Raw genomic sequence first — 25,140 nt, 5'->3', positions numbered from 1 at the left:
CCGCACTTAGGTACCTTTTATGGGTATCTACCCATGACCGAATTATTCTAGCGCAAGTCTAGAAAGAAGAAAGAAGAAAGAATACATAATGGCTGACCAGTCGCACCTGGATACTTCAAAATATGTGGCCAGTAAATAAAGCTACCTATATTCTCCGAAACTGCATGTAGGGAATCTCGGACAACGGGAGTTCGTGACTAGGGGAGGGCTAAGGCAACTTTCTACTTTGAATACCTAGTAACTAGCCCCTATTAGCAACCTTGTTGATTACATAGTTACCTAGGTAATTACAACTAAAGTCCAAATCTAAATGATGATAATTCCGTACTTGGGCACGACACCAAAGATAACAAGATCGAACTCCAGATAAATAGTACATGCATTTCCCCTCAGTGGCACGTAAAACGTCGGGCTTGCTATAATGAGACATAATAGGGATAACTGCATCCTGTTTATACACATGTAACCAAAAGACCTATATAGGTTGAAGTTAACATATATTATTTACGTTCGGCTATTATAATATCGCAGGTGGATTAAGTACTTATAAGGTAAGTAGGTGTACAGTTCTTCGTGTAACAATGGAATGCTCTTATATTACTTGATCATAATAGGCGGCTTATAGCATTGGGGCTTGCTATAGTCTTTAAGGCGGCGAGAAGTCTGAATCATAGATCATAAGCATCCACTAGAATATAACAACATAGCTGCATGTAATTACATATTTCTAACGTTTTCTTGTTTGTGAAAGTTACACTACTTCTGTTTCTTCTGTAGTGACACTCGGTGGAAAGTATTTTGTAGTTCTTCATATAACTATACTCTATAGTGAAAACTTTGGCATCAGCGAGATTCATATCCCTAAACCACCGTGCTACTACTAAATCGATAGACCCAAGATTTATGCTTAAGGTTTACCTTGGGATATTGTGTTAAATGCGAGTAAAAATTTAAAGATTCCCTATCTAAGATATATGTTTTACTGCTTTATAAAAAGTTTTTCCTGCCTTACAAAAGCAGTAAAAGATAAAAGGAGTAAACGATAAAAGAGCTGGAATCCTGTTAGTGTATAAAGGGGTTGGGGGTAAATTTAGGGGTAAATACATTAAGATTAAGTATATAAAAGCCGTTTAACGCCTTTGTAAAAGGGTAAAAGGCAAGCGTTAATAGCTTAATCTATATATTTTAACACTATATATAAGTTATATATAATAGTTAAAAGATTTTATAAAATTATGGTGCGGTGTAAACCTTAGGCTTTTATGTTGCCCAGAGGGTGACATTTTGTAATATATTTAACTATATCATAAAGCTCAATGATTTAACAGGTACTTAAGGTAGGCTTCAGAAAAACGACAGAATCTAGTGGTATTATACTATTTGGCGCCACCATTACGTCTAGCAGTGGTTGGACACCTGGGCACCTAACCTAAGTAATGTATAAACGATTTAATATGCCATAATTTAGAGCGTCCGTTTCGGCCTCGAAGCATAGTCGCAAGGCTTCACACCATCAACCCTCAATTCAATGTAAGCCCCTAAAATACCGGGTTATTATCGTAGCTGTGTTATACCCATCTTTATTACAGCCTTGAATGTAGATAAGATGACGCAAATATCGGAACTATGATGGCTGCTTATTGGTAGCATTTATAAATGAAATAAGGCATAAATCAGATTCTGCAACCGGGCTCTAATATCTTGCTTAACTCGCATAACTTACCCCCCTTTGCCAAATCCGTGAAATATAGAGAGTAGCTCCGCCCCGTGGATTATTGATTATGAGCGGCCATCCCTCTCTATACCTCGTTATACAATCCTCTACCCATCTCACTTGCTCAAAATCACATAATGGCCACCATCCAGGAGGTAAAAGTAGCAGCTCCAGATATCCAGCCCCTATTGCCCCCAGACGACCCACGAGAGCAGCTTCTATCGAGTATACGAGGGTCTCGAGTGTTTATTCCCGATTTGCAAACAATGATCAGCCACTGGCCCCGGGGGAGCCATCCGGACATTGAAAGGCTAGATAAACACGTCCAAGAGATAATTGCAAGGTAACTACCTGGTATGGTTCACTCTTGGATCCTTTACTAACTCACATATTGCAGTTTGTCGTCTTCTACAAATAGTACTGCCCGGCTCCGTAAGTTGAGAGCAACTAATATAACCTCCTTCACCGCTGCGTGGTGGCCGTACGCATCGTACGAGGCGCTGGAAACCGTTGCGCGGTTGACTATCTGGGTAAGGGGTATAGAACCACCATCGCACCAATTCTAACTAACATTGCTATGTAAAAGCTCTTTGCTTGCGACGATGGTATACCAGTCATCCAAATCGCAGATGAATGGTTTCTCTGTTACTAAATGACTTATCCAGAGATAGACTCCACGGAGGTTTCGACAATCATCAATGACTGGGATATAGCTTCCACGTTCCGGCAGAGAACGATCGACTACGTACAGCAAAGCTTATCTAGGATTCCGAAGTCGAGGCAAACCGAGACCAATCCCCTAATCACCTGTACCGGACCAATTGGAGAAGCCTTATTAAAGTCCTGTAACGACCGTACGTACATTCCCCTCCTACATTTTGCTACCATATCATGATCTCATCGGGGTCTAGGTCAGATCAGCACGTATCTTAGCGAGGTGTTGCTCTATGTCAATATGGGTGGAGAAGAACAAAAATATCAAGTAGCTCGCCGTCTTCCTACAGTCGAAGAATACTTAGGCTATCGCTCGGGCACAAGCGCTGTGCGGGTTTGCTTCGCCACCATTGAGTACCTAATATAAATTCCACATCCGTTTATCTTAGAAAGGAAGCTAAATAAGTCTTATAGATACGCTTGGGGGATGACATTACCTCAGGAACTATTCGAGGATGATGATATGCGACAGCTTTGGTATGAAATAGGTGTTGCTATATACGTGTATGTCATTTATGATTGCTACCGTTTATTGGTCCTCCCCCCCCCCCCCCCCTCATAGACTAACGTTTTAAGGACGAACGACATATTGTCTATAAAGAAGGAAGTGGTTAGTAAACCTACTCTACTTAAAGCCATTTGCCTTTCTAACGCATCAATCCACTACAGGAGGAATCGCAAGTCAATTCGCTAGTTCCTTTGCTATCTCTTCAACTGGGATCCGTACAAGCAGCTATCAACCGCGCCGTAGACATCGTGTACTCATCAGTCCAGCGATTTGAGTCCGTAGAGAAACGGATCCTACTGCGCTACTCGACCATGCCCGAGGTCCAAGAAGATATACGGAAATTTATCGACGCTTGCAAATACGCCGCCACAGCTAATCTCAACTGGAGGTACGTGCTAGTGACCCCTTTTATAAGACATATCTAACACATTTTTCAAATTAGCCTGACCACGGGAAGATACAAAGTGCACTGCGAGTCTATGAGTAGTGGGATATACCTAACCCTTTGAGTCGATTTGTAGGGCTTGGGTATATGGTAGATGATGAACGAAAGATAGTATAGCATAGGTAGATCTTTATATTGGCCGGTATTATTGCAGAATGAGATTGCTCTCCTTTCTCAAAGTTTACTATCGTTTTGCATTCGAAGTGAAATCCCAAATGAAGCACTCCGCTTGTAATTTAAGCGATTATTTTTATAATTTCTCCCGGGTTAACTCTGCGCGAGGGAGCCGGCAAGGGTAGTGATAACGTTTCCTCGTTGTGGAACATGTCTGAGATGTCATATTACCAGGACAAAGATGACTACACCTCGTAATAATGGCTTAATATCGCACGCTTCTATACCGCTACACGTTTCGAATAGTAACTCATCATATGGGTAGGTAATAAATCCAAGCGATCATCTATCGAAGGCATCTTCCCGAGATATAACGAAGGGAATGGCGATAGATAGCCTAAGCCAAAGGTGTATATAGAACTTCCCCGTATAAGCTAGTCGTTTCTGACATGTAACTGCTTGAATGTAGGAAAGTCTTAAAATCTCGAACTTCCGCTGCCATTCACGACTCATTCTTAGAATATCACATACCTAAGTCATAACTTTTACTTACAACATTATATATGGCTTCCCCTGAGAATCAAATCCCGCAACAGAAATATGGACTGTCCTGTCCCTTCGGAGGCTCCTTTTATGTATGCCTATCTAGCCAAGTTCGCTTTCTTGGGTGTTGTGAAACGGATCCATGCTCCAATGGAGGCCAGTGTCAACTTGACGAGCTCCGCCCAGTCAGCTACGCCAGCTATCCGGACCATCATCAGAGTTGCGTCGCCCCTTACGACGAACGTGAGTGGTATACATGCGACTTTACGACGCCTAGGTTCATGGGTTGCGTATGTAACGAACAATTTCCTTCCTCTCCCCAACCACTCCCCCCCTCTCCTAGGGATCAAGATCTCCTTGTGCAGTCGAGGACACTATCACTCTATCACTCCCAGACAGTGCACAGAGCTTAAAACTTCCTATTATATCTAACTAGCTTATGGGTTTCCTGTTGACCAACAAATCATAGCCTAGGCTTGATGTAATGGTAACATCGCGAGTGGTACTTGGGTAAATCCAAAGCCTCTTTAAGGGCCGCAGCTCCAGAACCAAACCCGAGACTTAGGAAATATCCAAACTTTTTTTAATCGTTTATATACCCAAACTTGCAGTATTAGAGGCCTTTACGCCGCGCAGAAATTATTTGTACGTAGAACTAAAGCAATTTCACTAATTTCCTTTTCTACTTAGTGTTTACAAAACCCATGTGATCAAGGTTGTCCGGATTGGGATCTGATTCCCGCACGACTCGACGACGACGAGAACATCGCAGCGTCATTTCTTTCCTTGCCACATAATTCTTCAGCGGGCACGGGATGTATAATCGCACTTAGCATATCGGGCGTAGCTATACTTCTCTTAGTCCTTGGAATCGTGCGCTGGTGGAGACCGATAAAGAGGAAGATAATGGATGTATGGGAGTCTTTTAAGAGATATCGTCGCTCTAATGATTATCTAAGTAATGAGGCGTACGATGATTTGCAACCAGGTAGGTTTGCTTAACTTACGATACGTTTTGACGTGTTTCTTTAGTACCTAATTAACAGGAAGGTAGATATTTTAAATCACAGTACGTCTGCAGCAGAGTCGGAACCGTCGTCGACAAACTCTAGTGGCACCGCTCGTCCACACCCAACAACGTATGAGAAGCTCCGAGTTGTAAATCCGTAGCCAGTAATGTGCACAGGAGCTTAGTGCTTATTAATTCCTAATATATGAATCGAACAAGTTAACTTTTCTATCTTTCTTAGAATCTAGTGGTCACATATGTTTCATCTCATACGCAATAGCATCTGTATTCACAAATATACTGTCTATATTTATAGCAAAAGTAACTCTAGTTCTTACTCGTACTTACGCTCGGTGGTACATCATCATCCCCTGTACCCCAACTGGTGCTCTCCTTATCGCCCAATGTGAGTTCCAATGTACCGCCCTCGAGGAAGAAGCTGTGCGTGAGATAATTCTTGGTGTATTCCTTTCCGTTAAGCTTTGCGCTTTGTATGTAGATATTCTTATACGCGGTGTCAAAGTTACTGGTCTTGATTGTTGCCGTATTACCTGTTATGCGATTGGTGATCGAGACGGACGGAAAGAAAGGGGCCGTGATAAAATAGATGTCCTGGCCAGGATTTGGGAAGATGCCCATCATCGCCAAGGCTACGAATGATCCCATAGCACCTGAGTCGTCGTTTCCAGGGATGCCTGCCGTTGTGGTGTTGAACTGGCTCGGTATGTAGTAATGGACTCGCTCGGCGGATTTACCAGGGCGGCCAGCGTAATGGTATTGGAATATGGTTAAAAATGCCTGTTCGTCACCGATATAAAGGATACCGCTCTCATGAAGATAGTCCAAACGACTGACAAATGTATCAGGTCCGCCAAGAGTGGTGATTAGGGTTGCCATATCGTGAGGTGCGAAGAAGCTGTAAAGCCAGGGGCTACCCTCATATGTCTCATGGCCACCCGAGTTGAGATAGCAAGAGTCAAATGACATAACGGAAGAGCAAAGCGTTGGGTCCTGATACCCAAAGGTACCGTTTAAATACCTTGGTTGCAGATAACCGGTGAAGCCAGTGTCCGTACCATTTATATCCGAGGCCTGATCGGCATTGTATAAGTTGACCCAGTTTCCAGACCGCTTGGTATACTTCTCGTAATCATCCTGCTTGCCTAGAGCTTTCGCTATTTCAGCGATACAAAAGTCGTTGTAAGCATACTCCACAGTTCTAGACACGCTTCTTGTGAACAGGCCGTTGCCGTACGGATCGAAGTCGTCTGCGGGAATGTAACCATACTTCTTCCAACTATATAAACCGCCACGGCCTTCGTAGTCCCACACCGGCGGTTCATCTTCTGCATCCTTTACCAGTGCCTCATACCCAGTGTCCCAGTCAACGCCCTGTGTAATGTTCTTGAGAAATGCATCTACCAGCACGATATCAGCGTTAGACCCTCCTTGAGTCCATCCTTTACAGAGGGACATCCGACAGTCTGGTAGCCACCCTTCGTGACGATAAATGTCGATGAGAGAGCGGATCATCAGAGTTTGGGAATAGGGGTCCACTAGGGTAATGAAGGGGTGAATAGATCGAAAACTGTCCCAAATACAGTACCATGAGTCGTAGTACGGCTCATCGCTTTCCCAGAGATAATTTTCACCAGTATAATCCTGGGGACTCAGCATTGCCCTATACACGCCACTCCAGAAGACTGTCTGCAAAGAGGTGTCCTCAAAACCAGTGGTGTCAATGTTTAAGACTGAGAGTTTATCTTTCCAAATATCTTCTGCGGCGGCCAAAGTTTTTGAGAAGCTGAAGTCTGGCACCTCCGCCTCAGCGGACCCGCAAGCTTGCTCAACACTCTTGAACGAAAGCCCGACGCGAACCGTGATTGTGGTGCCTGTTTCAACCTCATTGAGCCAAGTGTAGGCTCCTGCTGGCAGAGGGGGGGAATTATTGTCTTGTCCTAATACGATATTCTTGGGCTCACTGCCAGCCCTAGTATTCGTGAACACTCCCGTTTCGCGTATAGAAGCTCCTTGAGGAAAGTCGGCACAGAAATGCAGCATGTATGTACCGGTTCCAAAACTAGGCAGAAAGGTACCGTTTCCAGAAATCCTACCGGTATCTGGATCGACAGATGCACTGCCGTTGAGGCGAGTATCGGGCAGATCCGTCAGATCGAAAATGAACAGAGGGCTTAAGGGTGCGTCTACGGAAGCATTTCCTGTAGCATTGCCGAAGAATGTGAAGTCGTAAAGAGCGGTGTGGTTTGTAGCTGTAATCTCGGCCCTGATACCAGAGACGAGATCAATTGTGAAATATCCAGGACGAGCCGAAACACTCCCATCAACGACCTGGACGCTACGCTGAGTCTTAGGGAAAATGCATCCGTTCACGTCGTCATTCGCGCAGCCTGGATAAACGAAAACCGGAAAATTTCCAAGTGATGAGGCACCACCAGTACCGGAGTCGTGCATATGGGAAAAGCCTGTAACTGGGCTTCCGTTTGAGGCATACCCTCCCTGGTTATCGCTTGTGACATCCGCAACTGCTTTCGCCATTCCTAGGATTCCATTAGAGATGTTCGATATACAATAGGTAGACATTCTAATTATTGATCCTGCTTACCAAATGGCAAGGTCGCTCCGGCAAAGACATGACCTATAATAATGATCAGTTAGGCAGTCTGTAATGGTAACAGAATACAAACGAGCTCACCTCCGTTACGAGTGCCGATTAGAGGGTCTACGAAGTCATAACCGCCAACAGAGCTGTTAGTATCCCGCCAAGATAGGGTTGCAGAAGTCGTTTGGAATAATGTAGCCACGATAAAAGACTGTATAAATAATTGAACGTTCATCTTGGGCAGCTATATTCTCACCGAGCCCAGTTGAACATACTCTAATTATTGAAACGCTAGGTAGCTATTCATAGCCGTGATAGCTATGTAAATGAGGAGGAAAGCCAAGCTCGGAATACAAAGGAAGAGTAGCTGATGATACGTAAAAGGCATGTCACAAGGTAGACCCGAGTGACATCGCATATTTCAAGGCGGGGCGCAAATACCCCGGATTCAGAATAGCATCTCGTATACTCGGCTACGACCAGAGGAGCTCAGAGGTCCATTGTTGGCCACTGCAGCATGGAAAAGTCAATCAGGATCGCCATCCCTTCGATTGAACTAAACCTTTTCGGTTGCAGCTGGGAAGTATACCTACCAAGATAATAATATCTTGGCGGCGGTCTGATATTATCGAATTACCAGCATGGTTTGGCAACTTCTATTACTCTGGCATAAATGACGTTGGGTCGCAGTAATAGGGAAGTCCTGAGAAGGCAAGGGTCTAAGCTGGCAGAAAGTGTAACCAATGCGGCTCGAGTTAATTCGGATTGAGCTCGCGAGATAGTTGTCTAGGATGGTACTGCTCTAATTGTCTTATCATGTTGTTGTGAGAGCCAAAATAATATCTTAACCGCGGAAGAGATTCAATAGAATTCCAACGACTTATTTCGTGAGGCTATAATGCACAATTTATAATTTAAGATTTAAGAAATGCAACGTTAACGCAGAGAGATAATCTAAGTAGTATGTGCCTACATGCCCATAGGTAGGAAATAGGATAGAGTGTTTGTGTGATTTGAAGGAGTGAAAGATGGAAGAGTGAGCTCCAACTAAGACTTTGGACCCACATATGTATGCACTAGCCCCTGTCGATTGGAGACTAAAGCGGGAATACTCCAAGCCACCAAAGCTTCTGATTGGTTAAATTTGCTCCCCGCCAAAAGCTGCTAAGATTTCCCTTCCTATCGATCAGGAAAAATTTCCAGCTCGAAATTTTATTTTTTGTTTTATCGGTCAATTGATACCATTTGAAAATTGATCCATTGAGGTCCAACACCCACCCGCTACAACAAAAAGTCCCCCCATCCTGACGACCTCGTACGTCTGGTCAAGTCGGTCGTTCAAATAAATAAAAAGCCGCGCGTGTTTTTCTCGAGAACGCGAAGAGACAAGATGGGGTCGACGAAGCCAGAGAAGGAGAAGAAGGAAAAGAAGGAAAAGAAGCGTAGCGAGGCCGACGGCGTGACGAAGTCCAAGAAAGACAAGAAGGACAAGAAAGATAAGAAGGAAAAGCTTAAGACCGTCGTCAATGCTGCTCTCGACGACCAATTAGAAGTTGATACCTCGGCGGCGTCTGTCACCGTCGTGAAGGAGGAGAAGGCCGTTAAGGTCCTGGTTCCCGTAGTGGGTGCTTTGGTACCCTTTGCGAAGCCATTGGCGGACGAGAAGGGCACCAAGAAGATTATGAAGACCGTGCGGAAGGGTATGTCCATCTAAGATCCTTGTCTTTTGCCGCAGCTGCAGCATACATATTTTTCCGTGTATTCTTTATCCGATCAACGAACAGCTAAGCGCTAACGTGATTTTAAAAATAGCTGCGAAGCACAAGACCCTTAAGCGTGGCGTGAAAGAAGTCGTCAAGTCGCTGCGCAAGTCGCCCGCCAGCGGACCGGGCAACACCTCATTCCCAGGCGTCGTTATCCTGGCCGGCGACATCAGCCCGATGGATGTTATCAGCCATATCCCCGTGCTATGCGAGGACGTCAACGTGCCCTATATCTTCGTCACGTCGCGTGCCGAGCTAGGCGCCGCCGGCAGCACCAAGCGACCCACCAGTGTTGTGATGGTCACCGAGAAGCGGACCGGAGGGAAGAAGGATAAGGCCGACGAGAAGATAGCCGAGGAGGACGGCGAGGACTTCGCCGAGGCATACAAGGACCTAGTCAAGTTGGTCGAGAAGGAGAGCAAGCAACTCAAGTTCGCGTAGGCTTTACTTTACTGCGGTCGTTATCCCTGCCTCGGGGGGGTATTTGTATGAGAGATCAACATTCGACGTGGCCATTTATTAGCCAGCCTAGGAATATCGGCTTTGGTCGCGGGCGTTCGTCGCTGTCCTTTCAAGCATCCAAGGTCTTCGGATCAAAATGTATGTACTGTTTTGGTTGGCTAGGTACACAGGCGTAGCCTCTGGCGTTGGGGAAAACACTTCATATTTGCGTTGGCGGATCAATTAATATTGGTTCAAAATGAAAACTGGCTCTTGTCGAGTCGTGATCAAAATGTTGACAATTATTTGGCTACGTGTTTCTCGGGTCTACAGTTCCCCAGGTGAGGCTGATAGGGCGATACAAGATGATTCTTCGTGAACGTTTATTGATTTATTTATTATACAACTAGTAATAGCTCGAGGACTCCATACGACTTCCTAGCATTATATCAACCCGTAAGGAAACTAATAAGCACAGGCCCTTCAACCTCTCCTACTCTCCTAATTTAGTCGAAAGGGTTGGTTCGGGTTCCCCACCAGGTGAGGAATAGAGACAAGCCAACAGTCTCGAAGATCTTTGCTGTGGCACCGACCGCGACAGTGTCAAGAGGTCGCTTCTCAGTGAAGAGCTGTGTAAGGTACTTTTATGATGTTAGTTCGAGATCTCTGGCATTTGAGCAGTAAGATAGACGTACTGTAGGGGCGGATGAAGCCGCGAAGATAAGGGCACCTAGGTAAGCGGCGCCCTTGTAGCTAAGAGTACCGGTTGCGTTGATGAGGGCACCCACACCGTATGATTGCAGGGCAGAGCCGACCAGAGAGGTTCCTATAGCGGCAGCAGTCGACGCGGCTTCTTTCGATCGGATGAACTCTTCCTTAGTGTTGGCGGCCTTGGCTCGCTGGTAGGTCTGGCCGAATAGCGGGGATAGAACTGCTAGTTCAATACCGTGGTTGAAGACGGTGCCGAGGGCGATGGCCGAAGGCTTAACAGGAGGAAGATCTGAAAATTGGTGTTGTTTGTCAGCCTTTGGAAGCCCATAACTAATAGCTAGTCGATGGCCACGTCTTAGAGATCTGAAGACTCTTGAGACGCCTACGAGACCAATAACTGTATTCTCTCAGAAAGCAATGGGATGAGGTGCTCGTTACTTACAGTGAAGAGACATGATGAGTGTGTTCAGATATTACAGTTTGATAATTAGATGTAACTAGGCGTATAATGACGTTTAACTAATTAATTCGAATTATCGTCTGTACTGTAGATGGTAAATATGGCTGGTGAAATTCTTAATGATTTTGCGAGTAAAGAAGAAGGAGAGTGTTGAGAAAAAGGTCTTCTTATAACGTCAAGCTAACGGCACCGATGACGAAAACAACATTTTCATCAGATGGCGTAACTAGGAACTTGGTATAATCCGAGGCTCTAACCTAGTGTAGTTGTATGTACATTACGTTACTTACATAGGCTACATGGATCCCGGTTTCGTAACGGCAAAAGTAAAATCTAAAGCCTCTCTCCTCCAAGTATTCTGGTATTGTAGCCTCTCAAGCACCGAAGTCTCGGTTTGGCGTTCAACATGACGTAATAGACATTTGTAGATGTCGTTAGATGCCACCAGGTTATTGATTGGATCGCGGGGCTTAAATGGATCATGAGTCGTGGACCTAAAAACAAACGGCTCATCTAAGCTCATTAATTTGTGGCTGGAGCTTTTCTATAATGTTACGAGCTTTTACCTAGTCTAATAGTTACCAAAAACGACTCGTTTTTTATTCCCTTTTTGAATTGGCGTTGTTGTCCCTAGGTAGTTATTCTCAGGATAACTACTATTTCCACAATTAAGAGTCTACCTAATCTCTTATCTCCAATGGTACCTAATCGAGATAGTGTATATAAATACATATGTATTATGCATGTAATGATTAAAGCAAACTGGCAAATCGAATTGAGTTTCCAAATTCGCGGGTAGATACGGTTGTTATCAACCAGGTGCTAAATACACACAACTTAATTGGAGGTTGCAATTATCTAAGTTACATTCCGGACCCATGAGGTTACATTCCATGACCATGGATAACAGCTAGACCGGAGTACCTAGGTACTATCTCCCTGGTGGGACACAACAAGACCCGCTTTCTCGGCTGTGGCTTGAATGTTACCGGAAGCAAATAGATGGAATCTCTTTGTCAGCCTTAACCGTCATAGCTTCGGAAGCTCACGAAATGATGACGATGTGACTTGAACGAATACCCCATTTTGCAAACTGGGTAAGTCCCATCTAGGCATAACTAGGCACATACATACATACCTAAGGTACCTATATAACTTTCACATATTCATCATTCCCCGCTACGCTGGGTTGTTGTAACCGTATTGGATTAGGATACGTCCCCAAATGTTCTCATGTTGCCTTGCTACAGAACCAGCCTCTTCCGCAGTCTTCCGCAGTCTCCCGCTCCCTTAGAAAAAATGTACACTTATTATATTAACGCCATAACGTAACGTAGACCTGTACAACGAAGCACGTAATGGTGGAAAGTTCCTTGGAATGCTAGCTCGGTATATCGAGTCTCTCTCCGCCCAATACCAATTAACACCCGCTATGTTCTTTTGTCTTCAAAAGGGTTTCCTTATTTCATTGTCTTCACGTCATCATATGCTGTCCGTCTTCTCCGCCCCGTAATGCAAGTAATGCTCTAACATCAGAAACGTACTGCAATCCCTCTAGAAGAGGCACCAAATGCAACAAATCATTATCCGTAGGGTCATTGATCCAACCTTGAATGGGAATCGCATTATCTGCAAATGTAAATTCTCTAGTTAGCAGACTAATAGCAGACAAACTTATTTTGATATGAATGTTCAGGGGATATCCTACCTTGGTGGAACATGTAGCTTAAGGGACTATTGTCTAGTATGATGACCTTGCTCAGGTCTGGTTCTATCGAGCTCAGATCCTTGATAAATGCGCCGTGCCTGAATGTGCAATGCTGCCGGTAGTATCTCCCCGAAAAGAATTTCCTCTCCGATTCCAACCAATCGATGACCGGGTCTGCGTATTCCTGTACCGATGCTGTGAAGACAACGAGATTGAACCATTTACAAACCTTCGCAGACCACGGTTAGTATGATATTCTAGTGTTATCGATAGATTAATCTTCTCACCTTTCGAAGAAACTCGTCGCAGTGCGGCCGCTTATGAACATAGTACAGGATAGGATGCTGAGGTCCAAGAGCCTGTTGGCCTCCACTTCCAACGTACGTCGTATTCAGCCGCACTTCGACCATGTGTCCCGAACCCATTCTACCTCCCTTCGACATGCTGTGTATCAACGTCTCGTCCAGATCCAAGATCAACGTTTTCAGTTGCTTCGGATCGAGGGGCTCGTAGGGTACGTATGAAGGTTGCCGACGGGGTATTAACGGCCTTGGGGGGGCAGGAGTCTTAGGATACCTCGTCAAAGCCGCGATAGGCGAAGTAGGAGACTTCAGCTGAGCTGATAAATCTGCTGAAGCATCGCCGCTGCTAGTGCTACCACTAGCACTTGTAGACTGGGCCTTCCTATGTTTTCGCTGCCGCATAGCCTCATCGTTATTCAACTTAATCCTTATCGATCTCCTTGTTGGCGAGCCTTCTTCGGCGGGACCAAGAGACTTAGACCGAGCATGGCGACCGGAAGAACCGGAGCCGCGGCGGACACCTGGATTCCTGCTAACCATATCCGATTCCGATTCCGACGATAGACCCGACGATGAAGTTCCCGACGAGGGTGACGGTCGGGAGGCTGCAAATGCATGCTTTCCTCGAGAGCCTTGGTTGGGACGCTTAGAGGAGACTTGCTTCTCTTCATTAAGCGCGACGCTCTCATGATAGTCAGCTACTAGTTTGCGCGCATCGCCCCCGTAGATACCGAAAAGATTCCCAAATTGTCGCAAAGGGGCGAAATTCCCCCGTTCATCATAAAAGCAAGCGACGAGATAAACTCCAGGTGCGGCGATGGTAGACAGAACCCAACGGATGGAATTTATCAGATTGTTTGCTATGCGCCCGGGGATAACATGCCACGAGTAATAACGGATATTCGCCTCCTTGACATCGCTTTTATCTAATAAAGGGGTCTTCTCGTCTGCGCTGGGAAAATTGCCTAGGTGATTTTCCCTGCTGAATGTGCTATCGTTCGATTCGGAAGTGGTTGCGCATTTCTCGTTGGGCGACGCTTCCTCTGGAGGCGTTGGGTTGTCATCAGACTGAGCGACGGTTAAGCTGATGTGGCTCAGGGAGTTTGATCGCGAAGGGGCGGGACTCGAGGTCGGGGAGACGCGCGCGGATATTATATTGAGGGAGTTCATCTTCCGGTTGACCTGCAAGCCATGAAGAACCGATTATGCCCGCTAAATAACAAGCAAGATAAGATTTCGCTGATTATTATGACGGTTAAATATTAGGTGGAGGCGACGGCGGGAAGGTGGGAAAAAAGGGACAATATAATTCAAGGTCGGTTGGTCGGCCGGGCTGAATTGCCCGAGTCGCGTTTGCTCCCGTGCTGGGGCTGGGCTGGTGGACGAATTGTCTGTATGGTTTGTATGCTCTGAAAATCTGTGGATGTATTGTACAAAAAAAAACCCCCCAAGGATTCGGATGAGAGCGATTGGGGATTTTTTCTCTCTTTTCTCTTTTCTCTTTTTCAAACCTCGGTTGGAATATGGTGGCTGAGAAAAGCTACGCGCAACAGTGATGGTGGAATCTACCTGCGTTTTCCAAATATTTCATTCCTGCTAGGTAATAGAATAAGGTAATGGTATGTATTATCAAGCTTTGTCGCTGTGGTAGGTCAGATTTAAGAAACACGCAAGTCGCAAAATGTTGCTAATGTTACGAAGCGTCGTCTTTGTTCAGCCAAGAGAGCTCCGGAAGCCTCACTCTAAAATATTAGGGGAGGTAAAGTAGGGCAGTATTAGGGAGTTTATTGCGATAGCGTTTCTTTGAACAATACGGAATACAGCTGCGCCGGGGACCCAACAGAATAGAACTAGCCTCTATGTAGGTATTGGAGCCAAGACCACTGCACCCACAGGACCACCACCGTACCGCTGGAAATTAGTGACATTGTCCCGCTAACACATTTCTAGGTATTCCGTACATCCTCTTAGAATTATAAGTATCTAAGTACCTTTTAAGGAGCAAATTAGCTATCACGTGTTAAATGCCCGTGCCCATAATGCAACGAACCCCGCCATGCGACGAGATACCCTAGTAAATGTCCTGCACGTACATACGGGAGGTACATCGTTAGGTTAAATTGTACGTAGATCTGGTCCATCTATGTACCTCCTAACGTACCTTTTTTTTCTTATGATCGTCGTTGACTCACAATTCTCGCAAAAGACTCCATATCGATAATTCAGCAAACATTTACAATTATCTCCTATCTCCTATTACAGAGACAATAGGTACGAACGAGTTATCGTGTCTTCAACTAACTACTTGATTTACCTATCGAAGCCTTTGGATTCTAGAATTTTATCCCCTTCCCTCCCCCAGCAAGATTTATACGTTGCTGATTGCGTTCTATTTGCGCCGACCAATACTATCCTCAAGATCGCCGCACTAGTTTATTGAAGCTTCGCATACAGCCAGACACCCCTCCTGAGCAACTCTTAGACTACGAGAAATGGCACCTCCTAAGGGGGGTTATGCGCCCGACTTGGACAAGTTTCTCGACACGTTAAAGAGTCGACCGGTAGACGCTTCTGTGGAATTTTTGATATCGTAAGAACGAAATTTTATGCCGTGCCGTCTAAGGTTGGGACTGATATATGCGGCATAGCCTCTTGAAACGGCGGCAGATACGAGGCTCCGAATCTTGCGCGATAGCTACAGCACATATACTACTTCAGGTCGTCGCTAAGGATAAATGGTCTGACGTTGATCAACTCATTGGGCGCATACAGTTGGTCGGTAGGAAACTTGTGACAGCGCAACCTCACGAGCTGGTTATTGGCAACGTTGTGAAGCGAGTCCTGGGATTAATACGAGATGAAGCCTCGGAGGATCGAAACGACGCGGGTAGCGACTCGCTTACTGACAGAACTCCTTCTTTACCTCCCGCAATAGAGCCTATCCCCATCTCAAAGTCAACTCGACTTCCCTCACTAGTCGCCCTTGGGTCCTTTGCCCGCACGCAGTCAATGTTCAACCTTCTCTCAGATCCAGACTTTGTCCCCTCACCGGGTTCTACGCCCAAGCTGGGCTCGGGAGCTTCGACGCCACAGGGATTCTCACAATCTACAAACATACAAGCACTTAGGTCTGAAGTGATTGACGGCATCGAAGAAATTATGGATGAGATAAGGCAGGTGGACGAACAGGTCCAAGCCTACGCCGAGATCGTCATCCACCCAGGAGATTACGTTTTAGTTCACCAGCCCTCGAGAACAGTTCAGAAATTCCTGCTACGAGCCGCATCGAAAAGGAAGTTTACGGTATTTCTCGTTGTCGATCCATCCGCGGCCTCTACCGACGATGACCCGTATACCTCCCTACGAAAGTCTCTGTCGTCCTCGGGATCGACTGTAGTTAATATCATGAACATCGGCCTCATGGCTTACATGTCAAAAGTCAATAAAGTCATTCTCGGAGCTCGAGCGATTACAAAGAAGGGCGGAGTTATTGTCGACTCCGGTGCTGCAGTCATCGCTCGCGCTGCTCGAGAGCAAGGTCGGACAGTCATTGTCCTAGGTGGCGTCTATAAGCTTAGTCCTGATAGTCGTTTCCACCACGAAGGGCTTGTTGAATGGGGTGACCCTTCTAAGTATGTTAACTTCGCAGACGGTGAAATGGTTGGACAGGTGAGAGTTAGGAATGTTATCGCTGAGTTTATTCCTACCGACCTTGTCAATACGTATATTACGAACTTGTAAGCGATTTCTTCAAAGTATGCGTTGTTACAAGTCGGCCAATTATTAACTCTTCATCATAGGGGCGCGCACTCTAAAGACCACTTGCATGGTCTTATAGCCGATCATTATAAGGAGGAGGACATCAACTTTGACCTCTTTGGAAGAATCCAGAGATGATTTACCTAGATGGTACGCCGTCATGTCTAATTGCGACACTCTATGATAGTCATATAGGCAATGTGAAGGTGGACGTTTCTAGCAGGAAATATTTCCCCCGAGTAAGACCGGCATCTGTCTCTAGGATGCCTGGATGCAAAGCTCATTCGAATACCCCGGTAATTTGACTCATATCTGAGGCAGCCTTGTGTAGGCAAACGTGTGTAATCGTGGCAGTCGTGGTGGCCGCGTCACCTTTAGCACAATAGCAGGCAGCTTCGGATGCAAGTGCAGGGATATTTGGCGAGCAAACGCTGACGGAACTGCGGAACAATTCAATAGAACGTGGGGGTGGGTTGATTGACGAAAAGCTTGACCCTCCTCCACTCGGGGATCGAGCGAATCTCGAATCTTGTTCAGGGATTCCGAATTCGTCCCCAGGGCTGAACAGCTCAGCCGCCAATTAAAACACCTTCCATAGAGGCGCGGACCAGACCTACATACCTATGTAATTGTCTCTCCTAGAGGGATTTGAATACCAAGGTCGGTCTCGTAGATAAATAAAAAAGTATCCTCGAGACCATCGGATGTCTCTGGTTACGTTTGCTTTTAAAAGTTAACTATACGCACGTTACACTTGTATAATATTAATACAGTATACTTACCTACTTACATAACTAACCTATACTTCATCCGAGTGGTTACCTGCACGTAACACCGTTGAACCTTGATACCCAGATATCTTTCATAAGTACCTAACCTTAGGTACATAAGTTCTACATAAGCTCCCGTCAAACCTGCTTCAGTAGAGGTAGCTACATCCTTCCTCTTCTCAACAACAAGAAGAACAACATATTTCTCTATCAACAAATTCGCGATGGACGACATCCCGCCACCTCCGTATACCGAAACTGATATTCATTCACATTCAAGTCATTCACCTGTCGCTCAACCCGGGGTGAACGATGACAATGTCTCTGTTACTACATCATCCCATAGCACTACAGTCTACACCCCACCGGAGACCCCACGAGAGTCGCACTTCAACTTCTTCAACTTCCCTAGTAGTGACGATCATCATACCATAGCTTCTGCTCATTCTTACTTTGAGTCGCGCCCTGCTCTTAGAACTGCGACCGGCAAAGTCTTGGTGATTTCATTAGCTATCACAGAGGACGCTTCCCCAGATAATTTCCCATACCCGGACTGGGCAAGAGAACATGATACTACCGAGCAAGACTGGCAGACATTCCTTAATTTTCTCTTGCCGGACCATGCCTCGCGGACGAACTCGAATGTCATCGAGCGTAAATTACACGCTGAAGATGAGAAGCAATCGTCAAATACTGGCAGAAGCGTTGCCGAGGCGCAACTAGGCCAAATCAAATCATCTACTAATCTGGCAACGCAATCTTCGCATGACGTTGATGCTGTCATTCGAGAGTGGAATGATGGCTTCTTTGGTCCTAGAGGCGTGACTATTGAACGAGCTACGCCTCAACCATCTAGCACATCGCGAATACCCGCTACCCAACAAATCCCCCCTGTTGAACCCCAGCCTCAGCCTCAACCTCAACCTCAACCCCAATCCCAACCTCAGGGACAGTCTTCCAGATCGTGGTGGAACCCGTTCAGACCCCTCGAGGCAAACGGTCGAGGCCTCCGCATGGGGCGTCTCACTATCGACAATGATCACGTCTCGTTCGGCAACTCGTTCGAAGTAGATCGCAACGGCGTACGCTGGGGCGGTCAACCTGCCGATGGCAGCTCTCCCTTTGCTGACCCAGGAACGCGTGACTTTCCTACCGGGCCTGGTCCCTTTGGCGAATACAGTATAGGGCGTGGCCGTGGCCGTGGCCGAGGGCACTGGCCGCGTGACCGCCCTGGCCATGGTCATCGAGGATCGCGCGACCGCTCATCCAGCTCGAGCTCTAGCGGCTCTTCTTCGTCAGACTCGGATTCGGGCTCCAGCATCGGTAGCCTCCCGGACTGCGACGACTTGAATGACTCTCAGCTTCCTTACGCTAAGCAGTCGATCTGCGCATGGCTCGATCACCCGGAGCAGCCCGTAACGAGGGAGATGCTCAAGGCTCTACGGTCTGAAATCAAGGCCGCGAAGAACGTTCCTCCGCCAACCAACGACCCGGCGTGGGAGACTAACAGGCAGGTGATGCGCCGAGAGGTGCGAGCGTTGTTAGCGCGATTTAAAACCTTGAAGCGGGAGCAGAAGCGATACGCGAGGGCGCTGCGTAAGGAGAAGAGGGAGCAGAAGAGAGCGCATAAGCGCGAGCGTCGGGAGCGTCGAAAGGCCGAGAAGCGGGAGCGAAAGAGCCTACAGCGTGACGTCAGAAGCTCTGAGCGTGGGATAGAAGGACATTCTGGACGCGGTCCTGGTGCTGCCAGCTCTTCCTGCCCTTTCCCACCGGTATTCGGTGATACGCATATTCCTGCTATGCCTAGCGCACCTGGCCACGTCCCCGTTAATCACCCAACCAACGTACCAAGCTTCCCCTTCGGTGGCCGCGGTTTCCCCTTCGGTCGCGGCGGAAGAGGGCGAGGCGGACCCTTCGGTGGCCACCATCCGCGCCCCTGGGAAGCGCACGTCCAACATGCAAAGCAGCAGGCCGAGCAAGCAAGAAATCACGCGCAACAGCAAGCAGACCAAGCGAGAGCCATTGCGCAACAGCAGGCAGAACAAGCCAGAGCTCAGGCACAAGCACAGGCAAACATGGCGCGGGCTGAAGCACAGAGAACAGCGAATGCAGCCCGCGCCCAAGCTGCAGCCACGGCGGCTGCCGCTATCTGGGCCTCTGTTCCAAGGGGGTATTCGCCCTGGGGTTCAGCGCCAGCGCCGCCGCCGCCGCCTCCCCCGCCAGTACCAACATCGACAAACGATAGGCTTCGGGCAGCGGAGGCCCTAGACACGCAAATCACAGGCAAGACGTACTTGCTAAGGGTGCTACGCGAGACGATAGAGCTGGAGCGGACGGAGGCGGCGCTGCGTGAGGGTGAAGAACGAAGCGAGGACAAGAAGAGTACGAGCAAAGAGGTAGAGGCTTCGGTCCTGGAAGATGAGATTGAGAGGCTACGACGGGATGTTGAGAGGTTGCGGTTTGAAGGCTTACAGTTACAAGCTGACGAGGAGCTTGCGAGGAGGTTGCAGGAGGAAGAGCATCAGCGCGGGTAGATGAGACGAGAACCGCGGCGTTGAAGAGACTAGAGGGAATGTTTAGGGGCTAAACTTTTCAACGGATATTTCAATTTGCTCTAGGTATAAATAGGCAGGGTTGAAGGTATATCGGACAGGGGGGACACGAAACCGAGCCATTCATGAAAGGCGTCGGGAGTTTACTGGCTATGGCGGTTATGGCATGATTTCCCCGAGGCTCGAGATTTCGGTTAAATAACGACGCTTATGTAGAACAATTTTCAAGAGACGATGATTTCACCCAAGTAAACAGATATAAATCCCATAGAACGCTGTCTTTTTTTCCGCTTCAACACCCGTGCCTTATACGCAAAAAAACATGAAGTGTCTCTGGGATATGTGCCTACACATGACATGATTCTTAAAGGGAACCTATAACTGGCCCCTTTTTTTCCGAACCAGGAGCAAATGCTATTCAACTGAAGCCATGCCATGCCGTGCCGTAAGAAAACCAGTCCCCAAAAGAGCCTCTGCGACTCCCTTGAAGAACCGAGTAGTCCTTCTATTTTCCGCGACGTACCTAGCCTAGGTACTTAAGCTTGCGCTTCATCTTGACACACACATACAACCTCTCTATCTATCTAAGAATGTTTACTCTCATCCTTCTCCACCAACGCCTGGACGCCCAGCGCGCGCCCAACTTTAACCTTGCGCTTCGTCTCCTTGGGCCGAGCGGGCAGGGCCTTCTTGTTGTCGTCGGCCTTGCCGGCGTCGCCGACGGGGTCGCCCTCGTCGAGGGCTTCGTTGGCGTTATCGTTGTCGTCGTCGTCGTCGTCGTCGTCGAGCTGGGCGTCGCGGATCTGCTCGCGGATGGAGGACAGGTCGAGACGCATGCAGTGGGCGTCTTCGCCGTCGGCGTAGTACTTGGGCTCGGTCTTCTCCTGGTCGAAGCCGAGGGTCTTGGTGTAGAGGTGGATGGCGGCCTTGTTGGAGACGCGCACGTGCAGGCTTACGTATTGCGCGCCGAAGGTTTCGACCATGGCTAGTTCTGTTCGTTGTATGTGTTAGATAGAGCGCGCGCACACACAGCTGACCAAGTATCTATTTATTGCGTGGGATGGGAGGTAATAGAAATAAAATAAAATAAATGCTCACGGCTCTGTCTCATGAGCTTCTCGGCGATGCCCAGGCGGCGGTGGGTGCGCATGACGGACAGCGAGGTGATGTGGCCGTGCTGGACGCCGTCGGAGGGCTCCTCTTCCATCTTAGCGAGGACGTAGCCTACGATCTTGGGGTAGTCGTAAGGGGTCTTCTTGGGCCGCGACACGTCGACGGCGACGTAGCTGAGCTGAGGCCACGATAGGGCGTGGTATAGGTAGTATTTCATGAAGTAATTCTCGGGTAGGTTTTCCAAGTTCGCATGTTGGATTAGCGGGATGTCCCGCGCCTCGAGGCGCCTGATATCCATGGTCTGTCTGTCTGTTTGTTGTCCGCCCGTTTACTTCTTGTTGGAGTAATTGGTTGTTGTGTTGCGCCCTTTGCTCTTGTTATACAGAAGATGCTCTGGTAACTCGACGGGCTTGTCGTCTAGTGTAGTTAGTGTGTAAGGTGAAGATGAAGATAAAGATAAAGGTAAAGGTAAAGTAAGCTATACTTAGTAACTAGCTTATGACTACCTAACTTTCGTACCTGAGCCAGGGCCCAGGGTTAATCAATGAATTAATTATCTTAGTCGCACAACCAAAGCTTTATTATTATCGATAGTGATAAAGTTTGGCGGGGTTACTTCCGTTTGTGCTAATATTCTTAATATTCTTAAGAATATCAGGTATTCTCTTTCTATTGAATAAGTTCTTTAAGTGCATACCCAAAGCTATATCCTGCCCCACGTCTCTGCCCCTCCATTCCGATTCGGCCATTTCTACTTTGAAGTAAACTTATAACTATCAGATCTATCAGATACTCGGAGCTAGGATATATCAGCGGCAACACTGGAATATATAAAAACAAATATGCCTTCAGACGACCTGTTTGATGATATTCTGAACTTAGAAGAGCAGTATTACAAGGAAGGCTACGATGAGGGTTACAAGGATGGTGCTGAAGCCGGCCGGATCGAAGGCCGCTCTGTTGGTATGAAGACGGGGTTTGAGAAATTCTTAGAAGCCGGCCGGTTACAAGGAAAAGCTATAGTCTGGCAAAGCCGGTTACCCAATCAACAAGAGCCATCTACACTCAATATCAATTCACAGCAGGAGGCGGCGCAGCCTGGGCCATCGTCTAGTTCTCAAGATGAGAAGGACCCCGAACAAAAAAGGTTACCGCCTCTCAACAGCAACCCGCGACTGGAAAAGAACATCACTATGCTGTATGGCATACTGGAGCCTGGGACGCTGTCGACTAAGAACGACGACGAGTCGGTCAATGACTTCGACAGCAGGTTGAAAGGCGCCCAGTCCAGAGTTAAGATGATCGAGCGAGCCATCGGTGAAGGAGCTGGTGATAAAGGCTCAGCCAGCAGGAATCGCCAGCCAGCCCAGAAGAACGAGAATATCGAGGATATCGGGAGGATACCGCAGAGGACAGAAGTTGTAATGGGCAATATATGAATACCCTTAAATCAGTGATTAAAGGGGGGTGGATTAGCTACTAGTATCTTCGTATAAGAAGCCTATAAATACCATGGCATCTAGAATTAGGCACACGCCAACGAAACAGTCAGGCCGGTAATATAAACTCGGATAAACTATTAATTTCAGTAGTACCGTCGCCGCTGAATAGTCTGTCCATCGTGAGGAAATCTGATATTAGGAGCTGGCTTTTCTCATATTTACAACTTGCTCCACCGTACACCTGGCATGTCTAAGTCTATTTGAAACTCCGGCAAGGGTATCTGCGCTGCACGTTAGCATCTCTCTCATCTCATACTATCCCACCACGATCCATAGAAATCCACAGTCGACGGGGAACTTACGATTCGGGGTACGAGTTCTCATCCAGCGCGTACTCATGCACCTTCCAGGTGCCATCGCTGTGCCTCCTCTCCCCGCTCGGAAGCGGCGGCAGCCCATTCACGAACAAAGTCTGCCTAGCCGCGTCCTTGCTCTTCTCGAAGTACGCCGCCAGACCGCCCGTCTTGCCCTCCTCCTGCACGGCAACGAGCTGCTTCTGGCCCTCCTCGCCGATGAGTTCTTGCTTGGGAGCGGCGGCGCTGCCGACGGCTAGCAGGGCCACGGCGTCGCCCTGCGTGACGAAGCTCAGCTTCGGGTACGCGCGACGCGTATCTCGCTTCCAGTACGGGTTGTCCGCGATGTCACCCGCCGGTATCGTCACCGGATCATCGTAGCTTAGCGGGTCCTGGGCACCGGGCGGCGGGTTTCGGTAGTACGGGTTAAGCGGGATGCCGTTCGAGCGGTTCGGGTCGACGGCAAAGGCACGCCGGATGCGCTCCCATATACCGGTGGACTGGAGGGTTTGTTTCTAGGGACATGGTCGTTAGTGAATGATAACTCTGGTGTTGCTAATTGCCGTCAATTCGACAGAGAAAGGGGGGGGCGTTACATACTTGGCTAATGCTCACTACGCCTCCTACAGCTTTCGCAACCGCATTGGAGGCCATTATGGCTATTTAGGAGGGGAGAGATCTACTCGGATGTTGTCGCTTGGTTGTTGAAGTGAGCTTATTTCGAGACGAGATGGTTCTGGTTAGGGATTTGCCGAGGAATCACCGGTTGGATTACCTTTACGTCAATTCTGCTTGGTCGGTAAACATGCATGTACCTAGGTACCTAAGAAGCAATGGCGCATATTAGACTTTGGAATTACAACGAAAGTGCTTGGTAGTAAGTTGCTTTCTATACTCACTATAATTGAATAATCGTCTTATGCTATTATATCCTTTACTACAGTTCTGTATGAGACCACATACATGTCGGCCTTGTGTACTTCACTTTATCGAGCACCTGGCGTATGATATGGAATACTTCCGTAGAAATCACAAGGCATGTATCTACAGCTTCATCTTAAAATATACCATCGACCACCTATGAAAGGTAATAAAAGAGAATTTGTATATTTGTAGCTCTCGCGCTCTAGTCTATTGGTAGTAGGTCTACAAGGTCTTGTCTATACGCGATAGAGTAACCTCCGCTGTCTATAATCCACGAAACCCATCTATTCGTCGGCGAACTCCTTGCGACCAGCCTTGGAGTTCAGGTAGTGGTTTCTGCAGGCGGTGTTAGTCTAATTCGAAAAGCTATTCGGTTGTACCGTTGGAGTCCAAGACAAAGCATACCGGTCGGTGGCCCACGACATAGCGTAGTAGAAGAAGATCATGGGGGGAGCGACGTAGAGGACCTGTGCGCTGAATCGTCGCCAGGTGTTGAAGATGGCAGCGTGCGCGGCGCCGGCGAACGGGTTCTGCATGTTTGCGCTTAGGGTGTAGCTGATGATACCCCTTTGCGGCATGCCACCTGTAATCCTCCTCGTCAGTACATCGTTCTAACGCCCATAATCTGCGAAGTATCCGAACGGTTCCAGATAACTAGCCCATTGCCCCAGTGGCATCATCCGTCCTTTTTATAGACGCATTCCAACTCTTTCTAACGTTTATGCTCATCCCAGCTCGAATTCGAATATAGTCCACTCACCGAAGTTACCCCAACCACCTAAGAACCTATAATAACAGAGTTAGCAAGTCTGCAAGAAATGAGGTTTGCAAGTATGGCGTGCGTAGGTAGCTAGCTCGTTGCGAAAGCTAGGATTCAGAGAGAAAAAAGACGCAGCCCAGTCTCGAAGAAAACTTACTTTCCATGCCTGCCGATGGGGCCTTCGCCACCAGCCATAAGAGCTTGAGTAGGTCGCATCGTGGATATCGGGTTCAATTGACACGCGGGTAGTTCAGTTGCGGAAGATAGAAGGTGAGGAATTGAGTTTCGGTTGAAATTCGCGACGTCGAAATCCAAGATGTTACCTTGAAGCCGGGTTCTATTTAGCAGTCACATTAGTTTAGGTAAGCTAATACGCATCGCCCCATGTGGCTTGACTTTCCAGGCAACCTTCGGT

General features: G+C 47.5%; 11 protein-coding genes across 11 annotated transcripts; 5 read left to right on the top strand and 6 right to left on the bottom strand.

Moving 5' to 3' along the window:
* Positions 1–1,851: 1,851 nt before the first annotated feature.
* F5Y00DRAFT_259866 (terpenoid synthase) lies at positions 1,852–3,445 on the top strand (the record flags this gene model as incomplete). The annotated part of the gene is made up of 9 exons (XM_048010950.1): positions 1,852–2,057; positions 2,112–2,244; positions 2,301–2,319; positions 2,380–2,568; positions 2,626–2,782; positions 2,843–2,932; positions 3,005–3,038; positions 3,098–3,324; positions 3,379–3,445. 9 exons carry the CDS (start codon positions 1,852–1,854, stop codon positions 3,443–3,445), a joined length of 1,122 nt encoding a protein of 373 aa, XP_047867260.1.
* A 1,929-nt stretch (positions 3,446–5,374) lies between these two features.
* On the bottom strand, positions 5,375–7,902 carry F5Y00DRAFT_259865 (glycoside hydrolase family 92 protein; the record flags this gene model as incomplete). The annotated part of the gene is made up of 3 exons (XM_048010949.1): positions 5,375–7,605; positions 7,671–7,703; positions 7,761–7,902. The coding sequence occupies 3 exons, from the start codon at positions 7,900–7,902 to the stop codon at positions 5,375–5,377; spliced, it is 2,406 nt and encodes an 801-aa protein (XP_047867259.1).
* A 971-nt stretch (positions 7,903–8,873) lies between these two features.
* Positions 8,874–10,236, top strand: F5Y00DRAFT_230940 (L30e-like protein). The gene is made up of 2 exons (XM_048006968.1): positions 8,874–9,367; positions 9,480–10,236. The coding sequence occupies exons 1-2, from the start codon at positions 9,058–9,060 to the stop codon at positions 9,869–9,871; spliced, it is 702 nt and encodes a 233-aa protein (XP_047867258.1). The 5' UTR covers positions 8,874–9,057; the 3' UTR covers positions 9,872–10,236.
* F5Y00DRAFT_230938 (DUF1761-domain-containing protein) lies at positions 10,237–11,462 on the bottom strand. The gene is made up of 3 exons (XM_048006967.1): positions 11,025–11,462; positions 10,567–10,871; positions 10,237–10,512 (listed from the first exon to the last, which is right to left on the bottom strand). Exons 1-3 carry the CDS (start codon positions 11,035–11,037, stop codon positions 10,378–10,380), a joined length of 453 nt encoding a protein of 150 aa, XP_047867257.1. The 5' UTR covers positions 11,038–11,462; the 3' UTR covers positions 10,237–10,377.
* Positions 11,463–12,077: 615 nt separating this feature from the next.
* Positions 12,078–14,834, bottom strand: F5Y00DRAFT_230937 (NLI interacting factor-like phosphatase-domain-containing protein). The gene is made up of 3 exons (XM_048006966.1): positions 13,038–14,834; positions 12,751–12,979; positions 12,078–12,671 (listed from the first exon to the last, which is right to left on the bottom strand). The coding sequence occupies exons 1-3, from the start codon at positions 14,220–14,222 to the stop codon at positions 12,517–12,519; spliced, it is 1,569 nt and encodes a 522-aa protein (XP_047867256.1). The 5' UTR covers positions 14,223–14,834; the 3' UTR covers positions 12,078–12,516.
* On the top strand, positions 14,835–17,603 carry F5Y00DRAFT_230935 (nagb/rpia/CoA transferase-like protein). The gene is made up of 5 exons (XM_048006965.1): positions 14,835–14,913; positions 15,003–15,174; positions 15,259–15,642; positions 15,701–16,789; positions 16,853–17,603. Exons 3-5 carry the CDS (start codon positions 15,545–15,547, stop codon positions 16,947–16,949), a joined length of 1,284 nt encoding a protein of 427 aa, XP_047867255.1. The 5' UTR covers positions 14,835–14,913; positions 15,003–15,174; positions 15,259–15,544; the 3' UTR covers positions 16,950–17,603.
* Positions 17,300–20,416, top strand: F5Y00DRAFT_19739 (uncharacterized protein). The gene has a single exon (XM_048005288.1). It carries the CDS (start codon positions 17,806–17,808, stop codon positions 20,113–20,115), a length of 2,310 nt encoding a protein of 769 aa, XP_047867254.1. The 5' UTR covers positions 17,300–17,805; the 3' UTR covers positions 20,116–20,416.
* F5Y00DRAFT_230928 (acyl-CoA N-acyltransferase) lies at positions 20,389–21,840 on the bottom strand. The gene is made up of 2 exons (XM_048006964.1): positions 21,232–21,840; positions 20,389–21,124 (listed from the first exon to the last, which is right to left on the bottom strand). The coding sequence occupies exons 1-2, from the start codon at positions 21,542–21,544 to the stop codon at positions 20,718–20,720; spliced, it is 720 nt and encodes a 239-aa protein (XP_047867253.1). The 5' UTR covers positions 21,545–21,840; the 3' UTR covers positions 20,389–20,717.
* An 86-nt stretch (positions 21,841–21,926) lies between these two features.
* F5Y00DRAFT_19716 (DUF1715-domain-containing protein) lies at positions 21,927–22,844 on the top strand. Its single transcript, XM_048005283.1, has one exon. It carries the CDS (start codon positions 22,089–22,091, stop codon positions 22,683–22,685), a length of 597 nt encoding a protein of 198 aa, XP_047867252.1. The 5' UTR covers positions 21,927–22,088; the 3' UTR covers positions 22,686–22,844.
* Positions 22,815–23,956, bottom strand: F5Y00DRAFT_19711 (21 kDa subunit of NADH dehydrogenase). Its single transcript, XM_048005282.1, has 4 exons — positions 23,941–23,956; positions 23,642–23,864; positions 23,051–23,556; positions 22,815–22,969 (listed from the first exon to the last, which is right to left on the bottom strand). The coding sequence occupies exons 2-4, from the start codon at positions 23,693–23,695 to the stop codon at positions 22,945–22,947; spliced, it is 585 nt and encodes a 194-aa protein (XP_047867251.1). The 5' UTR covers positions 23,696–23,864; positions 23,941–23,956; the 3' UTR covers positions 22,815–22,944.
* Positions 23,957–24,129: 173 nt separating this feature from the next.
* F5Y00DRAFT_230926 (ubiquinol-cytochrome c reductase complex ubiquinone-binding protein) lies at positions 24,130–25,107 on the bottom strand. The gene is made up of 4 exons (XM_048006963.1): positions 24,883–25,107; positions 24,726–24,751; positions 24,371–24,548; positions 24,130–24,301 (listed from the first exon to the last, which is right to left on the bottom strand). Exons 1-4 carry the CDS (start codon positions 24,939–24,941, stop codon positions 24,250–24,252), a joined length of 315 nt encoding a protein of 104 aa, XP_047867250.1. The 5' UTR covers positions 24,942–25,107; the 3' UTR covers positions 24,130–24,249.
* Positions 25,108–25,140: the final 33 nt, after the last annotated feature.

Source organism: Daldinia vernicosa (genome assembly GCF_022497035.1).
Source record: "Daldinia vernicosa strain CBS 139.73 unplaced genomic scaffold F5Y00scaffold_11, whole genome shotgun sequence".
In the NCBI taxonomy this organism is placed as follows: domain Eukaryota; kingdom Fungi; phylum Ascomycota; class Sordariomycetes; order Xylariales; family Hypoxylaceae; genus Daldinia; species Daldinia vernicosa.
Note: the sequence above shows the minus strand (reverse complement) of the source record. Positions and strands in the feature narration are given on the sequence as shown.

Excerpts from the sequence above, each read along its gene's own strand:
- F5Y00DRAFT_19739 (XM_048005288.1), top strand. The coding sequence starts at position 17,806 with ATGGACGACATCCCGCCACCTCCGTATACCGAAACTGATATTCATTCA.
- F5Y00DRAFT_230940 (XM_048006968.1), top strand. The coding sequence starts at position 9,058 with ATGGGGTCGACGAAGCCAGAGAAGGAGAAGAAGGAAAAGAAGGAAAAG. Across the intron at positions 9,368-9,479 it reads TATGAAGACCGTGCGGAAGG|CTGCGAAGCACAAGACCCTT; the intron begins GTATGTCCATCT and ends TTTTAAAAATAG.
- F5Y00DRAFT_230928 (XM_048006964.1), bottom strand. The coding sequence starts at position 21,544 with ATGGATATCAGGCGCCTCGAGGCGCGGGACATCCCGCTAATCCAACAT. Across the intron at positions 21,125-21,231 it reads GAAGCTCATGAGACAGAGCC|AACTAGCCATGGTCGAAACC; the intron begins GTGAGCATTTAT and ends TACAACGAACAG.
- F5Y00DRAFT_230937 (XM_048006966.1), bottom strand. The coding sequence starts at position 14,222 with ATGAACTCCCTCAATATAATATCCGCGCGCGTCTCCCCGACCTCGAGT. Across the intron at positions 12,980-13,037 it reads GCGACGAGTTTCTTCGAAAG|GTTTGTAAATGGTTCAATCT; the intron begins GTGAGAAGATTA and ends TGGTCTGCGAAG. Across the intron at positions 12,672-12,750 it reads AAGCTACATGTTCCACCAAG|ATAATGCGATTCCCATTCAA; the intron begins GTAGGATATCCC and ends TTACATTTGCAG.
- F5Y00DRAFT_19711 (XM_048005282.1), bottom strand. The coding sequence starts at position 23,695 with ATGGCCTCCAATGCGGTTGCGAAAGCTGTAGGAGGCGTAGTGAGCATT. Across the intron at positions 23,557-23,641 it reads GCGTAGTGAGCATTAGCCAA|AAACAAACCCTCCAGTCCAC; the intron begins GTATGTAACGCC and ends CCATGTCCCTAG. Across the intron at positions 22,970-23,050 it reads GAGAACTCGTACCCCGAATC|ATACCCTTGCCGGAGTTTCA; the intron begins GTAAGTTCCCCG and ends CGTGCAGCGCAG.
- F5Y00DRAFT_19716 (XM_048005283.1), top strand. The coding sequence starts at position 22,089 with ATGCCTTCAGACGACCTGTTTGATGATATTCTGAACTTAGAAGAGCAG.
- F5Y00DRAFT_230938 (XM_048006967.1), bottom strand. Across the intron at positions 10,513-10,566 it reads CGGCTTCATCCGCCCCTACA|TACCTTACACAGCTCTTCAC; the intron begins GTACGTCTATCT and ends ACATCATAAAAG.
- F5Y00DRAFT_230935 (XM_048006965.1), top strand. The coding sequence starts at position 15,545 with ATGGCACCTCCTAAGGGGGGTTATGCGCCCGACTTGGACAAGTTTCTC. Across the intron at positions 15,643-15,700 it reads TCTGTGGAATTTTTGATATC|CCTCTTGAAACGGCGGCAGA; the intron begins GTAAGAACGAAA and ends TATGCGGCATAG. Across the intron at positions 16,790-16,852 it reads AATACGTATATTACGAACTT|GGGCGCGCACTCTAAAGACC; the intron begins GTAAGCGATTTC and ends TCTTCATCATAG.
- F5Y00DRAFT_230926 (XM_048006963.1), bottom strand. The coding sequence starts at position 24,941 with ATGCGACCTACTCAAGCTCTTATGGCTGGTGGCGAAGGCCCCATCGGC. Across the intron at positions 24,752-24,882 it reads CCCATCGGCAGGCATGGAAA|GTTCTTAGGTGGTTGGGGTA; the intron begins GTAAGTTTTCTT and ends CTGTTATTATAG. Across the intron at positions 24,549-24,725 it reads AGGTGGTTGGGGTAACTTCG|GTGGCATGCCGCAAAGGGGT; the intron begins GTGAGTGGACTA and ends GGAGGATTACAG.